The 14,133-nt window shown below is 39.2% G+C and overlaps 1 protein-coding gene across 1 annotated transcript in view; it reads left to right on the top strand.

Moving 5' to 3' along the window:
- LOC100497076 (vomeronasal receptor A-1) overlaps positions 1–14,133 on the top strand; it is a 36,948-nt gene that overhangs the window by 18,899 nt on the left and 3,916 nt on the right. Inside the window, exons 5-6 of the mRNA XM_031891799.1 lie at positions 9,883–10,174; positions 13,068–13,940. Coding sequence (XP_031747659.1) covers positions 9,883–10,174; positions 13,068–13,940 — 1,165 coding nt within the window. The remainder of the gene's footprint in view (positions 1–9,882; positions 10,175–13,067; positions 13,941–14,133) is intronic.

Genomic DNA, 14,133 nt, shown 5'->3' with positions numbered 1-14,133 from the left:
TGCCTCCATAAAGCATATACTTATCATAGCCCCTGGGTACCGGGAGTGGTTCCTTTGTGCCAATTATAATCCTCCCTTTGCTTGTTCATACTACATAATCAGAGCCATTCCCAGAGGAATAATTAACACACAATTGTTTAGTTACATTTAGTTGCAACATCAAGAGAAATGATATATTGTCAGTTTCCGAACAGCAGCGCTGATCCCCAGAGGGGTATCTAAAGGTCAAACAGTTTAAAATTTGGGATGAAACTACAATATAATATTTGTTGCCCTGTATATATTTAAAACTATAGCAATTTTATAATTTCTTACTATTGTTATATGTAAATATAGGGACCCATAAGGTTAACCCCCCTACTGGTTTGGAAAATTAGGTGTTCCCTTTATTTTGGCAGTCCTGGTACCTGTATCCTGAATACCTGGGAGGGATATGTTTCCTATTGGCCCAGGTGGGTAGTGACCACTTCCTGTAAAGTTTGATATAATGGGAGCAGGTTGCTCCTGCTGTTTGGGCTTCTACTTTAGGAGGGAATGGGTTCAGCTGGGCATCATGGGACAGCAATGCCCCAGTAAAGGAAGGGCCTAAAAGAATAAGCCCTTATTGAAGTTAGGGAACAGGGACCCCGTGAATAAAGTATTAGACAGTATTAGACAGTGGTAGGTGAGCTCCTTTACTCTCTAGGAGTGTAAGGCAGACAGGGTGAGCGAGAAAGTTCAGTTCTGGGCTCCAACATAGGAGGATAGTTTGGAGGTGTCTCTCACAGATGATACTGCCTGTTAGTGTAGGGGTCATAGTGGGAAGGGAATCAGGTTAGAGGATTCCCTGGAGGTTCCACTGAGGGTGATCCAGGTCACAGAGGTGAAGTGGAAGCTAGTCCTTGGTGGAAATACATGAAGAAATGAAATCAAAGGCTCAAACTTCAGGAAAGGACCATCTCACCATACATACAATTGTAAATGAGTACACTAGCAAAAAGCCACTCCTGGTAAGTTTAAAGGAGAATGCAAGTCAAAATGTAAAAAGCATTCTGCCCAATAGTCCTCCTATTGTTTAGTAAAAACGCCACACTTTTGGCTCACCTAATCAAATATTTACTCAGTCACACTTACTCACATTTTCTAGAACAGGCAGCCATCTCTAAAAAGGTATTCTCCCTTCATTTCCCTCCTTGCTTCATACTGCAAGTGTTTCATTCCCTCCCCCCCTCCCCTTTGGCAGATCCGCTTCTGATTGGCTGGTGGGCATGTGTAGCTCAGAACAGGAGACAGGATCAAGGTACCAACATGCTCAGAGAATAGGAAGGCTGCCGCTGGCACCTACAGGAAGGGGAGAGAGATTTCAGTGATGTCACTGTAGTCTTCACACTGCTGTAGGCTGCCAGCACCATATCTCAGAGAAGCAAGCAGGGATCTGGGAATTTAGATATGCAGTAAGTACTTAAAAAGAATGCCTTTAGACTTACTCAATTTATATTAACCTTTCCTTGTCCTTTAAGAGACGAAATTATGATTTTTAAATTGGAATTTCAGCTCTTCTAGAGTAGAGAGATAGAGCTATTATGCTTTCTGCACTAGCAATGCAAAAGAATTAAGGAGCGAGGGGCAGGGCAACCCATAGGCTGCCTCAGGGCAGCACTAGGGGCCAAAATGGCTGGCTGAAGCCAGTTTATCAAATTACTAAAAAAACTAGCAAACCCAAATGTATGACAAACTGAAGGGACCAAAGGCTACTGTTGAAGGACAAAAAGTAGGACTTCACCGGGTGAATGGTTTATTATATTATTCTGTTACACGGTATAAAATGGTCAATGTTCTGATATGTAGTTCTTTAAGACAATACCAGCTATGGATTAACTGGAGGTACATTTCTACAAATGACTGTACTGATATTAATACATACCATAATATGAATGACAATAACTGGGAGTGCGGTTAGTGAAGGCTTTGGCTCATTTTGGGGCACATTTACTAAGCAACTTTGAGAAAAAGTCATTTTGTTTTTACTTCTAGATATTTTCGAGATTTAGTAATGGGTTTTTGCCAGTTCTCGATTTTTCTAATATTGTTTCTCGAAATTTATGATTTATTATATTATATATTAGGTTTAGTTATCTATTTTGTCAAAAACAAAATTTGTCAGGTTTGATCTGTCGAGTTCCATTGAGTCCTATTGAGGCTTAGACTAGTAGAGGATTAATCAGTGAAAGCCTGCCCTTGACACATTTTCTAAGAGAAGTTAAATCCCCTCTTTGTTTTCTATTTCACCCAGTTTCAAGGAGAAGTTAACCACCCCGTTGTTTTCTGTTTTGCCCCATTTCAAGGGGAAATTAATCCCCTCATTGTTTTCTGTTTCACACATTTCCAAGGGGAAATTAATCCCCTCATTGTTTTCTGTTTCACACATTTCCAAGGGGAAATTAATCCCCTCATTGTTTTCTGTTTCACACATTTCCAAAGGGAAATTAATCCCCTCATTGTTTTCTGTTTCACACATTTCCAAGGGAAAGTTAATCCCCTCATTGTTTTCTGTTTCACACATTTCCAAGGGGAAGTTAATCCCCTCATTGTTTTCTGTTTCACACATTTCCAAGGGGAAGTTAATCCCCTCACTGTTTTCTGTTTCACACATTTCCAAGGGGAAGTTAATCCCCTCATTGTTTTCTGTTTCACACATTTCCAAGGGGAAGTTAATCCCCTCATTGTTTTCTGTTTCACACATTTCCAAGGGGAAGTTAATCCCCTCATTGTTTTCTGTTTCACACATTTCCAAGGGGAAGTTAATCCCCTCACTGTTTTCTGTTTCACACATTTCCAAGGGGAAGTTAATCCCCTCACTGTTTTCTGTTTCAGACATTTCCAAAGGGAAATTAATCCCCTCATTGTTTTCTGTTTCACACATTTCCAAGGGGAAGTTAATCCCCTCATTGTTTTCTGTTTCACACATTTCCAAGGGGAAGTTAATCCCCTCATTGTTTTCTGTTTCACACATTTCCAAGGGGAAGTTAATCCCCTCATTGTTTTCTGTTTCACACATTTCCAAGGGGAAGTTAATCCCCTCATTGTTTTCGGTTTCACACATTTCCAAGGGGAAGTTAATCCCCTCATTGTTTTCTGTTTCACGCATTTCCAAGGGGAAATTAATCCCATAATTGTTTTCTATTTCACCCAGTTTTAAGTGAAACTAAAACACGTTATTTTTTCCATGAATGAGCGCCATTGCTTCTAAAATGGCTGCTGGAGCAATTCCTGCTTGGGACATATAAAGAGGATTCATGGAAACGAACTTCCATTTAAACTCGAATTTAAACACCTTTAGCTCGAACATTTGTGATTTTTGAATGTAAAGTCGAAATTTTTGTACGATTGATTCAAGCATTATAGTGACATTTTATAAATACAACAATGATCGAGGTTAATTCGAATATATACCATATTGAGTTTATACGACTTTCAAGGCCAGAAAAAGATGAATTTTAGTAATTCAGCCCCTATGAGTACAAATTAGTCCATATTTGCATGCATGTAAGAGGTGGATATTATCTATTATGTGTATATAAAATCCAGCAGTTAGGTACCGCTCACGCAGGACTTAAGGTTCATTTTGAGTACTTTATTGAAGTGGCAAGACAACTGAAGTTTCGGCTGCAACACCAGCCTTTGTCAAAGTTACACAGTGAGATTCACACAGACCTTATATATTGTGTTTGGCGGGAAACAAACGGACAGTAACGTGTAGGTGTAACACTCAATTACATCAAACGTGATGACATCAAAACCCACCCCCCTAAGTGCAAACACACAACAATCCCAACATTATAAATAACCAATGGAAACTCACAAAAAATAAAAACTTACAAAAATAAAGAGTTTAATAACACTTGTATGAACGGATGTGACAATGGTGGATATCGATTCCCAGAGTAGGCTACATTTATCTGACAAAAAATTGTCGTAGTCCTGGTAAAGATCTCCATGGTTTAACCGAAGTATATCTGTACATATATCATCAAGCGCTGTTATATAATGCCACAACTAGCCTTGTACCAGGGAGGGTTAGTATTGTATTGTGTAGTTAGTGTTGCGCTATTAAATAAAATATACAAAAAAAAGTAAAGAAAAATAAAAGGCAAGTAGTGGAGGGAATTAAAGGAGACATATCCTATAAAAATTAAGAATGTACCAGGGAATTATACTCCTCTAGATATAGAAGGAATGAGCTTAAAAAGTTGTGTTTCTGACTGTTTTATTGAGAAATTCCATCAAAACCCCACTAGCCCCGCCCATCTGTTCCACTTCCTGCTGGCTGAATTCTCTGGATGAGCTGGGGAGCCGGCGGCCCTCCGTACCCTGCACTGTAGGATAGGAACCAATCAGCAGCTAGACTGACCTGATAGGGAACTGAAGCCTGTCTGTACTTGTGTGACTGCAGGGCTGTGATTGGCTCTCCCCCTCCTACTGTGCTTCTGGCAGGGACCGTTCGGACACGCCCACTCTCCATTTCAGACTGGAGGGATAATAAAGGGGCCATTGTTCCAGATAGGATTAATGTTTAGCCCAAAGGGAAACCAGCACCGGATATTATTTATAATTGCCTACAAAATTAGGGTTTTTCCCATTTATCCAATATGATAAATGGGAAAAAGATTTTTTTTACCTAATGTTGCGCTATGAGGAGAGAGCAGCCGGTATAGCAGCGAGCAGTTAGCATTTGGTGCGGTGGTGACAATTGCGTTAGTCAGTATCATTATGAAATAGAAGCACCACGTATTTCAATAGCGATATTCACACATCTATTATGTGTAAATATGGTTCCAGTCACTAGTCACCTAGGTGCTAGGTAGGTGATCCCTGAGAAGGTTCCCTAGAAGGGCTATATAAGGGAGAGAGCAGTGAGTCACTTCCTTTGCTGATGCAATAGGAAGAGTGAATGCTGCCATTTCCAGGGAGGTACCCAAAGTGTGTCAGTAGTTAGGTTAACTAGTGGTAGGTTAGACCTATGGAGCTCACTGTAGGTGGTGAGAGATAGGGGTAGGCCCAACACGGAGGGACACTAGCAATGGATAGGGCCTAGGTCCTCCATCGTGGGCTTACCCATGTTCCTGTGGTCAGAGAAGTACTGAGCCCCTGACCTGAAGACAGAGACAGGAAGTGAGGCAACAGGTGGGCCCAACATCCTGCAAATCCCTGTTCTGTTTATTGGTAATAATAATATTGGGAATTGTGTGACAACTATTATTGGAGGAGCTATACTGGTGACCGTGAATAAAGCTGCTCCTGCATTCATCTGCAAGACTGGGTGGACCTCCATTTTAGTCTTCTCTAGTGTGTAACTAGAGTTGTGACGATGATGCATACACTAAACAGTTAATTCGGTCATTTTTTGCTAAAGGTTATTGTGCACCATGTAAAGTGTATAAGATAATAGCCATCTATTACTGGTTTGCACCAGTGCAGTAACCAATAGTAACCAGCAGGATGTTCATTTTCCTAATTCTGCCTGTAACAACTGATAATAGTTCAGATGCAAAACCAGATGTCAAGAGTCATCATCCCTCTGTGAGTGGATTTGAGGCCATGCCTGCTCCATCGTGCCATGGACATCACCATGTGTGACTGGATGTAACAGGCCATTTGTAAGGTTGAACAAAAGGTTAAGTATTTATGTAATACAATTCTCTGCTGAGCTTAGACAACAGACAATAAGGTGAACTCCGTCCACAATTTTTCAAAATTAAATTTTCTATTATACATTGATTCATACTTTTCAATGGTGTTGAGAAATAAATGTTTATTGTGCAGAGCGCTGGTCTAAGCAATTTTGCAGTATACACTTACAAGTTTGTACAATATATTAGCAGTTTTTTGCACTTCTGTTAGAATGAGATTGAAACAACAGCGCCACCTGCTGTTTATCTGGCAGAAAATTAAGTTTGCAATTAGTTGTGTTCCTCTGCTCAGAAAATTAAGTTAGTGAGCAGAGACATGTGACTTATATCTGGTCAGTTCTATGCACGGAAACAGCACAAAGTTTCCCTCTGATTCCCAAAATAATCTTTGGCTTATTGTGCCCTTTTGGCTGAACTGAACAGCCAGGTGGTGCTGTTCCAATATCATTATATTAGCAGTGGACTTTGGGTGGACATTGCCTTTAGTTCTACATTTGCTTAGATAACCAGGGTAAAATGTTGTCACGTGGATCAACAGTTAGAAAACTGAAAATTGTTTGTTATTTGTTACAGAAATGATTATAATTATGGGTTTGCATATAGGAAAATCTTAATTGTAATCATTTGCATAATAACAGTGTATGGCATGTTAATTTCTATGAAATAATTACACCTCACCTCTCACTGCCCCAGGAGCCTTCCCGACCTGGCGGAATATAAAACATTGGGCGCAGATAAGAACCATAACCATCATAGATATAAGGCCATTGACAAAGCAGGTCGCATCTTGATTACTTAACCTGAATACATTTCCTGCTTCAATTCTATTGATCACTTTATTTGATTCTATCAAACGCTGATCGCGGAACAATCTGAAGAGCCAGTCTTTTTTCCACGGTAAGTTTTCACCTTTAATCATAACTTAATCTCATGTTTACATTCAGTTTTTATTACAGGTTGATCGGCTCAACGTAATTAAGACGTCTAATGGAAATGGTGTAAAGAAGTGTATTCTGGCACTTTGGCATTATTATTGCTACTATTGGTATTTTTAGTTGCTTCCTAAGGCTTATTACTCACCAAGGCAATACTTCTAAAACCAAGTGCTTGTCAGGCAATAGTTATGGTAGCCCACAGGTGCCAAAGTACCCAAAATTGCCCTGTGTGTGATATAGGAAGCCACTATGAGTAATAACTAGCAATAACAATATAAACGTCCCCTTTATTTGCTCATTAGTAATATTATACAGGTTTTAGGTTATAGAGTAAATGCCATTCTGATTTGTAGCAGTGATCAGAACTATCACTAGACTGTTACCTATTCAGAGGCTAGTGTGGAAAGCAGCCTATGGAGTAGCAGTGATTGAATGTGCCATTGGCCTTGCGTGCAGCCTTCAAGAAAGTTTGGATACTGTAATACAGACAAAGAGGCTAACTGGCATAAGTAATATCGGATGTATCTAATTAGGTGACCATAGGATAGATAGATAGATAATGATGACAGATATACAGAAAGATAGATAGATGATCTATGTATTCGTTGTATAATAAAAGAAGAATACTACTAGGCTTCTTCTTATAGCAGGCAAATATATACACAGTGATAGATAGATAGAGAGATAGATAGAGAGATAGATGGATGATCTATGTATACGTTCTCTGTTCTTGATTACCAAACCATTTAATTGCACAAGTAAGTCTGTTTATACATACTGTATAATAAAAGAAGAATACTAATATGCTTTTTATAGCAAGCAAATATACATACAGTAATAGAGAGATAGATAGATAGATAGATAGATAGATAGATAATGATGAATAAATAGATAATGATGATAGATATACAGATAGATAGATGATAGACAGAGAGATAGATAGATAATGATGATACATATACAGATAGATAGATGATAGATAGAGAGATAGATAGATAGATAATGATGATAGATAGATATACAGATAGATGGATAGATAGATAGATAGATATACAGATAGATAGATAGATAGATAGATGACAGATAGATAGATGATAGATAGATAGATAGATATAGATGATCTATGTATATGTTCTCTGTTCTTGATTACCAATGATTAATTGCACAAGTAAGTCTGTTTATACATACTGTATAATACTATGATGCCTCTTTTTATAGCAGGCAAATATATACACAGTGATACTCTGGACATAGTGATCTTGATAAATAGCAGTTGTAGGTAGGGAGAGTGGGGCATAACAGATTTAAAAGGGCAATATTGTGACAGTAACATATCATATTAGTACAGGTATGGCATTTCCTAATCTAAAACAATTACCAAAAATCTCAAGATTATAGGAAGATCATCTCCTATAGAGCCAATTTTAGCAAATCATTTTAATTATTCTAATTTCTCTTTCTCTAATAATAATAATAAAAGTACCTTGTACTTGATGGTAACTAAGCTGCATGAATCCATATCTGTAGCAAAAGCATCACTGAGTTTATTTCATGTTTAGGTAGACTTAAGGTATGCTGATACAAATTATGGAAAGATATCTTATCCAGAAAATAGAAGCACTCTGGATTATCGATCCCATACCTGTGCTATGTAGCTGGCTGTATACCTGTAGCTATACACAGCCAAAGAGACATGCTTATGGGCACGCTGACACACAGAGATACAGACATACAGACACCCACTCACAGATAGAGTGACACTATCATACAAAGCTCATTTCTCCTTGCTGTCACTTTTTACCCATAATAATAAATCTTCTCTTCTCGTTCGTAGGTGTCTGAACAGCCCCCCTGCATTTATACTGAATATGTATTTTATATTCATCTTTGTTTGCCATCTGTTTCTAATGCTGCTACGGAGTAAGGGTGGTGTTGGTGAAGCTTTATTGGAAGGGTGCAGGCTGTTTAGGGAAGATGTGATTGGTTATTCTCTGGCGGGAGATATCACATTAGGGGGGCTCTTTTCAGTTCATACAGATGTATATCACCCTGTGATTAACTTTCGGGAAAAGCCCCAGCCTCTTCAGTGCAACAGGTAAGGTTTCATTTAATCTTTTTGTATTTGAACACATACAATGTAATACAATTTATATACAGGTATATCCAGAATGCTCGGGACCTGGGGTTTTCTGGATAAGGGGTTTTTCTGTAATTTGTATCTCCTACCTTAAGTCTACTAAAAAAATGATTTAAACAGTAATTAAACCCAATAGGATTGTTTTGGCTCCAATAAGGATTAATTATATCTTAGTTGGGATCAAGTACAGGTACTGTTTTATTATTACAGAGAAAAGGGAATCATTTAACCATGAAATAAACCCAATAGGGCTGTTCTGCCCCAATAAGGGGTAATTATATCTTAGTTGGGATCAAGTACAGGTACTGTTTTATTATTACAGAGAAAAGGGAATCATTTAACCATTAAATAAACCCAATAGGGCTGTTCTGCCCCCAATAAGGGGTAATTATATCTTAGTTGGGATCAAGTACAGGTACTGTTTTATTATTACAGAGAAAAGGGAATCATTTAACAATTAAATAAACCCAATAGGACTGTTCTGCCCCCAATAAGGGGTAATTATATCTTAGTTGGGATCAAGTACAGGTACTGTTTTATTATTACAGAGAAAAGGGAATCATGTTGAAAAATTTTAATTATTTGCTTATAATGGAGTCTATGGGAGATGGCCTTTCCATAATTTGGAACTTTCTGGATAATGGGCTTCCGAATAAGGGGTCCAATACCTGTATATACATTTTCTATGTAGAAGAGCTTTTTCCATAGAATATGTACACACACTTGTTACTATACAAGCCAAAGACACCAAGGACAAATATGCAGTACAAGTGTCCACCTCCTTCTGTTGGAGGATGTCATCATATAGAATAATTTTGGTACCTGAAGCCTAACTGAAAATATTAATTTTCAGTTAGGCTTCAGGTACCAAAATGTGTCTCTGATATTCAGTGGCGTAACTAGATGTTATTTAATTCCCCTTCTTTAGCAGATGCACTATGTTCTTCTCTTGGTGTCACTTCCTTCAGCTCTATTCATATTACTTTGTTTCCTCCATATCTATGTCATTACCCGTTCTGTTTCTTATATATCTTTCATTATTGTCTTAGTTATCCTTGCATAGCAATGTATTGTGTTTGTCATATCTGTTAATATGCAACATATCCTTGATTCCTTGAATTTGATTTTTCCTTTCCATTAGATTCCATCTCAGATATTACCGCTTCTTCCTTGCGATGGTATACACTATAATGGAGATTAATGCGTCTGATGATCTTCTGCCCAATATAACACTGGGCTATAAACTCTATGATTCTTGTTACAATGAGGTTCGATCATTAATGGGAGCTGAATGGATTTTGTCGGGGAAGGAAAAAGTGGTGCCCAATTTTGACTGCAACAAAGATATCATGCCATTGGCTATTATTGGGGATTTGCCCACTAAGGCCTCTATACCTTTAGCCAGGATCATGGGACTGAACAGATACCCACAGGTACATCACTGCTGCCTATATATACTAATAATGGGAAATTATAAGGGTATGCTTTTCACTGTTGCTGTACAGTTAGGTAATCAAATAAGTGTAGCACACCCTTGGGTGAGACTAATATGTATGGGTAACTCCAGCACTCAGTGACACCCCAATGACTGACCACAATAATGGTAAACAATACAATCCCTTTCTTTATTAAGTGTAACAAGCAATCGGCAGGGATCTGACTATAATTGAAAATATTAAAGCAAGATATATATAACAATATACCAAGAACAATACCACAATTTAAATTGCTGTTATAGAGTATGCAGCAAATATAAACCTGTAATATGTACTAAATCCTTTAACTTAATTCCCCTGTCACAGTCCCAGATGATTTGAGCACATTGGGGCCCTTATTGAGTTTAACTTATTGGCCAATGACGCTGTTCCTTTCATTTGCCGGTTAGCGGTGTAACTCTGAAATTTAATGAGGAAACACTTTCCTTCCAGGTGAGAAATCACTTGGCAGGGAGTATAGTTCAGCAACCGATGGGTTAACTCCTAAGGGTTAATAGTACACAGTTCCCCAATAGTGTGTGGTGTTGCAGGTTACTCACAGTCTGTGCGACTAAATCACTGTATCTGTACCTTTAGTAGCAGAGCTCAGGTGGGACACAGGCAGCTCTGTAATCTACTGGGCCTCTGTGCAGCCTGTCAGCCTGGGACTTTCCTACTAACAGCGGCAGCTTCCCCTGCTCCCTTTCTGGCTGGCACTGATAAGCTCTTTCCACTCAGAGCAGGTGGTCGGTAGTTTCTCCCTGGCACACACTTCTCTCCCGTTTTTATAGTCCAGGAGGGTGGTCCTCACAACATTTTGCACCTTTCCTTATCATTGGTGGATTCAAAGCCCCAGCCAGGTCCTCAGCTCTGAGGCATGCTGGGATATGTAGTCCTGTAAACTGTCTATGCAGCACTTGTTCATGTTTCTCGCTTTAGTTAGGGGTGTTACATAAGATACAGGTACAAGTGTGTGGATCCTGCCAGAGCCCTGAAATCTTTAGTATTCCAGTCTCAGGTATACAACTTACTTATATAGGTTCATAACGTGCTTATAATTCTTTATGGTCAGGCTTGGACTGGAAATTAGTGGGTTGTGGCAAATGCCAGAGGGGCTGCTGTAAGATGCCACAGACAGTCACTATTTATTGGGCCTATGGGGGGGCTGTTTGGGCCTCTGTGTACTGAAAATCAGGCCCAGACTGGCAATCTGTGGGTTCTGGCAAATGCCAGAGGGGCTGCTGTAAGGTGCCATAGACAGTCACTATTTATTGGGCCTATGGGGGGGGGCTGTTTGGGCCTCTGTGTATTGAAAATCAGGCCCAGACTGGCAATCTGTGGGTTCAGGCAAATGCCAGAGGGGCTGCTGTAAGATGCCATAGACACTCACTATTTATTGGGCTGTTTGGCCTCTGTGTACTGAAAATCAGGCCCGGACTGGCAATCTGTGGGTTCTGGCAAATGCCAATGGGGCTGCTGTAAGATGCCATAGACACTCACTATTTATTGGGCCTGTGGGGGGCTGTGTGGGCCTTTGTACTTGGAATGCCAGGTCCCATTTTAAATCCCAGTTTTGACCTGTTTATGGGTATGTAAAAGCCACAACCCCGTCTGGTTTAACAGGGCCCAGTTTAGACCATCTTGCTGGGGCCCCCAGGATTTTACATACAAATACAGGAATAAGGGGGTTATGTAATATAAGGTGCAAACTAAGGTTCTTATCACCTATTGCAATCAATCAGTTTGCATATATACAGAAACCTGTTTAAATGCAAACATCCCACTCGTTGCTAAGGGTTACTGCACCTGGACAAAATTTGCACCTTTATTACTTATGGAAGTAAATGTGTTAGTGTGCATTAACACTAGAAACAGCTTTGCATGAATACCAGACATGCCAGTAAAATCACTGCAGCAAATGGATTCACAGAATTGCATTGACCCCAGAGAAGCCAGAAGTAAATAGTGGCATGAAAGCATTGCATTAACTCTAGAGATGCCAGTATGCAGAAAATGCATAATTAGCTTTACCCTCAGGCCCTCATCACAAAATGAGAAAATATAGGATTCCCCCATACAGTACCTAGTGTTTGTACTCACTATAGTAATATATACGCACTGATTATGTAATTATAAAGCTCTTTTTTAACTTCACATCACTTTATTTCAGTATGAGTAAATGGACATACATTATTTCTGTTAACCGATGCTTCTCCAAGCCAAATTTGTGATAAATCCCCTGCCCTGGGCAAATATCACAATGAGCAGAAGGGCAGAAGAGGAAGACAATGGGGAAATAAATCATGCTAACTATACAGGTTGCAATATGGCGTCTAAAGCTTGGGGGCTAAGGTGCCCTTGCCCTTAAGCCAGATCATTGAGCCCTCATTCAGGGCCCTTATTCAAGGTCTGCATTAGTATTAAATTCTAAGGAATGATCAGGACTCTCTCCATAATGTACCATGTCTTAAGCTTACTGAAATAAAAAAAAAATTTCAACTTAAAAATAACACAATAGAATCAAGGAGCTGTATTTTGGAGCTTTATGGATAATGGACTTCCCCAATAACCCATATATCATACGCCATTTATTTTACTGGGGAGGTATAGGGTTTTAGTCATGCTACATCATTGCACAGATATATGTGGTGACTTACTATATTCTATTTTGCTGCTATCAGTTTGGTTTCGTCCCTTCTGTCTTTGCTTTTGTGATTGTCTGTTCAGTTATTGTACAACTTGTTAATTACTAGACCATTCTATATTACTGTTTAATTAAGTTATTATTAAAATAAAGTACTGTCTGACTAGTAATACACTTTTCTGGTATAAAGAACAAGCATCCTCATAGCTAACATCAGCTATTATCCCTATCCAACAGGTTAGTTATGGTTCAGTCCACCCTTCACTGAGTGATAAAACACAGTTCCCTTCATTCCTCAGAACCATCCATAATGCCAACTATGAGGTTTTTGCGCTTGCTCAGTTGTTGAAGTACTTTAACTGGACCTGGGTGGGCATCATATTCTCAGACAATGACTTGGGAAGATCAGGGGCTCAGCTGGTGAGTCGAGAGATTGAGAATAATGGCGGCTGTATTGCATTTAATGAGATACTTCCCATAGTCAACTTTATGGAGTCCGTCTACCGTATCATTGATGTCATCCAGAAATCCAGAGCAACAGCGATCATTGCGTATTGCACTATAGAAAGCTTCATCCCATTAATTGAGGAGGCATCAATTCACAATATCACTGACAAAGTGTGGCTGGGCACTACCAGTTGGACCATATCATCTGACTTTCCTAGAAAAGATTTTCTAACTACGTTGAATGGAAGTCTTGGAATAGCAGTTCAAAATAGGAAAATTCCTGGATTTAAGGAGTTTCTTTACAATATTCACCCTTCCGTTTATTTGGATGATCTTTTAGTAAAGACCTTTTGGGAGAATGCATTTCAATGCGTTTGGCCAGAAAATGGCACCTACAATAATTCATCTCCGGCACCACATAGGGAAGATATTGTTTGGTGCACAGGGAAGGAGAGAGTGGACAGTATTGATCCCAATATATTTGATGTTTCCAAGTTCAGATTCACACACAAAGTGCATAACGCAGTCCTCTCAGTAGCACATGCTTTGCACCAGATGAACAACTGTGTTCCAGGGAAAGGGCCCTTTAAGAATGGATCTTGTGCTGATATTTATAATCATCAACCCTGGCAGGTACAGTATATCTACCTACTAACAGATACAACTGCATGAGGTTACTGATATGTATTAGACTCTATGATCGTACAGAACTGACAATAAGGCAAATATTAATGGGTGTTATATAAATATACTCAATATTCCAGTTAAAACACTGTATGTCATTGCCGTTAGAAAGGACTTTCGCTCATCACTAGAAATGACTCCA

The sequence above is a fragment of the Xenopus tropicalis genome, chromosome 8 (assembly GCF_000004195.4).
Source record: "Xenopus tropicalis strain Nigerian chromosome 8, UCB_Xtro_10.0, whole genome shotgun sequence".
NCBI classification, from domain to species: domain Eukaryota; kingdom Metazoa; phylum Chordata; class Amphibia; order Anura; family Pipidae; genus Xenopus; species Xenopus tropicalis.
This window is presented reverse-complemented; position numbering and strand designations above follow the sequence as displayed.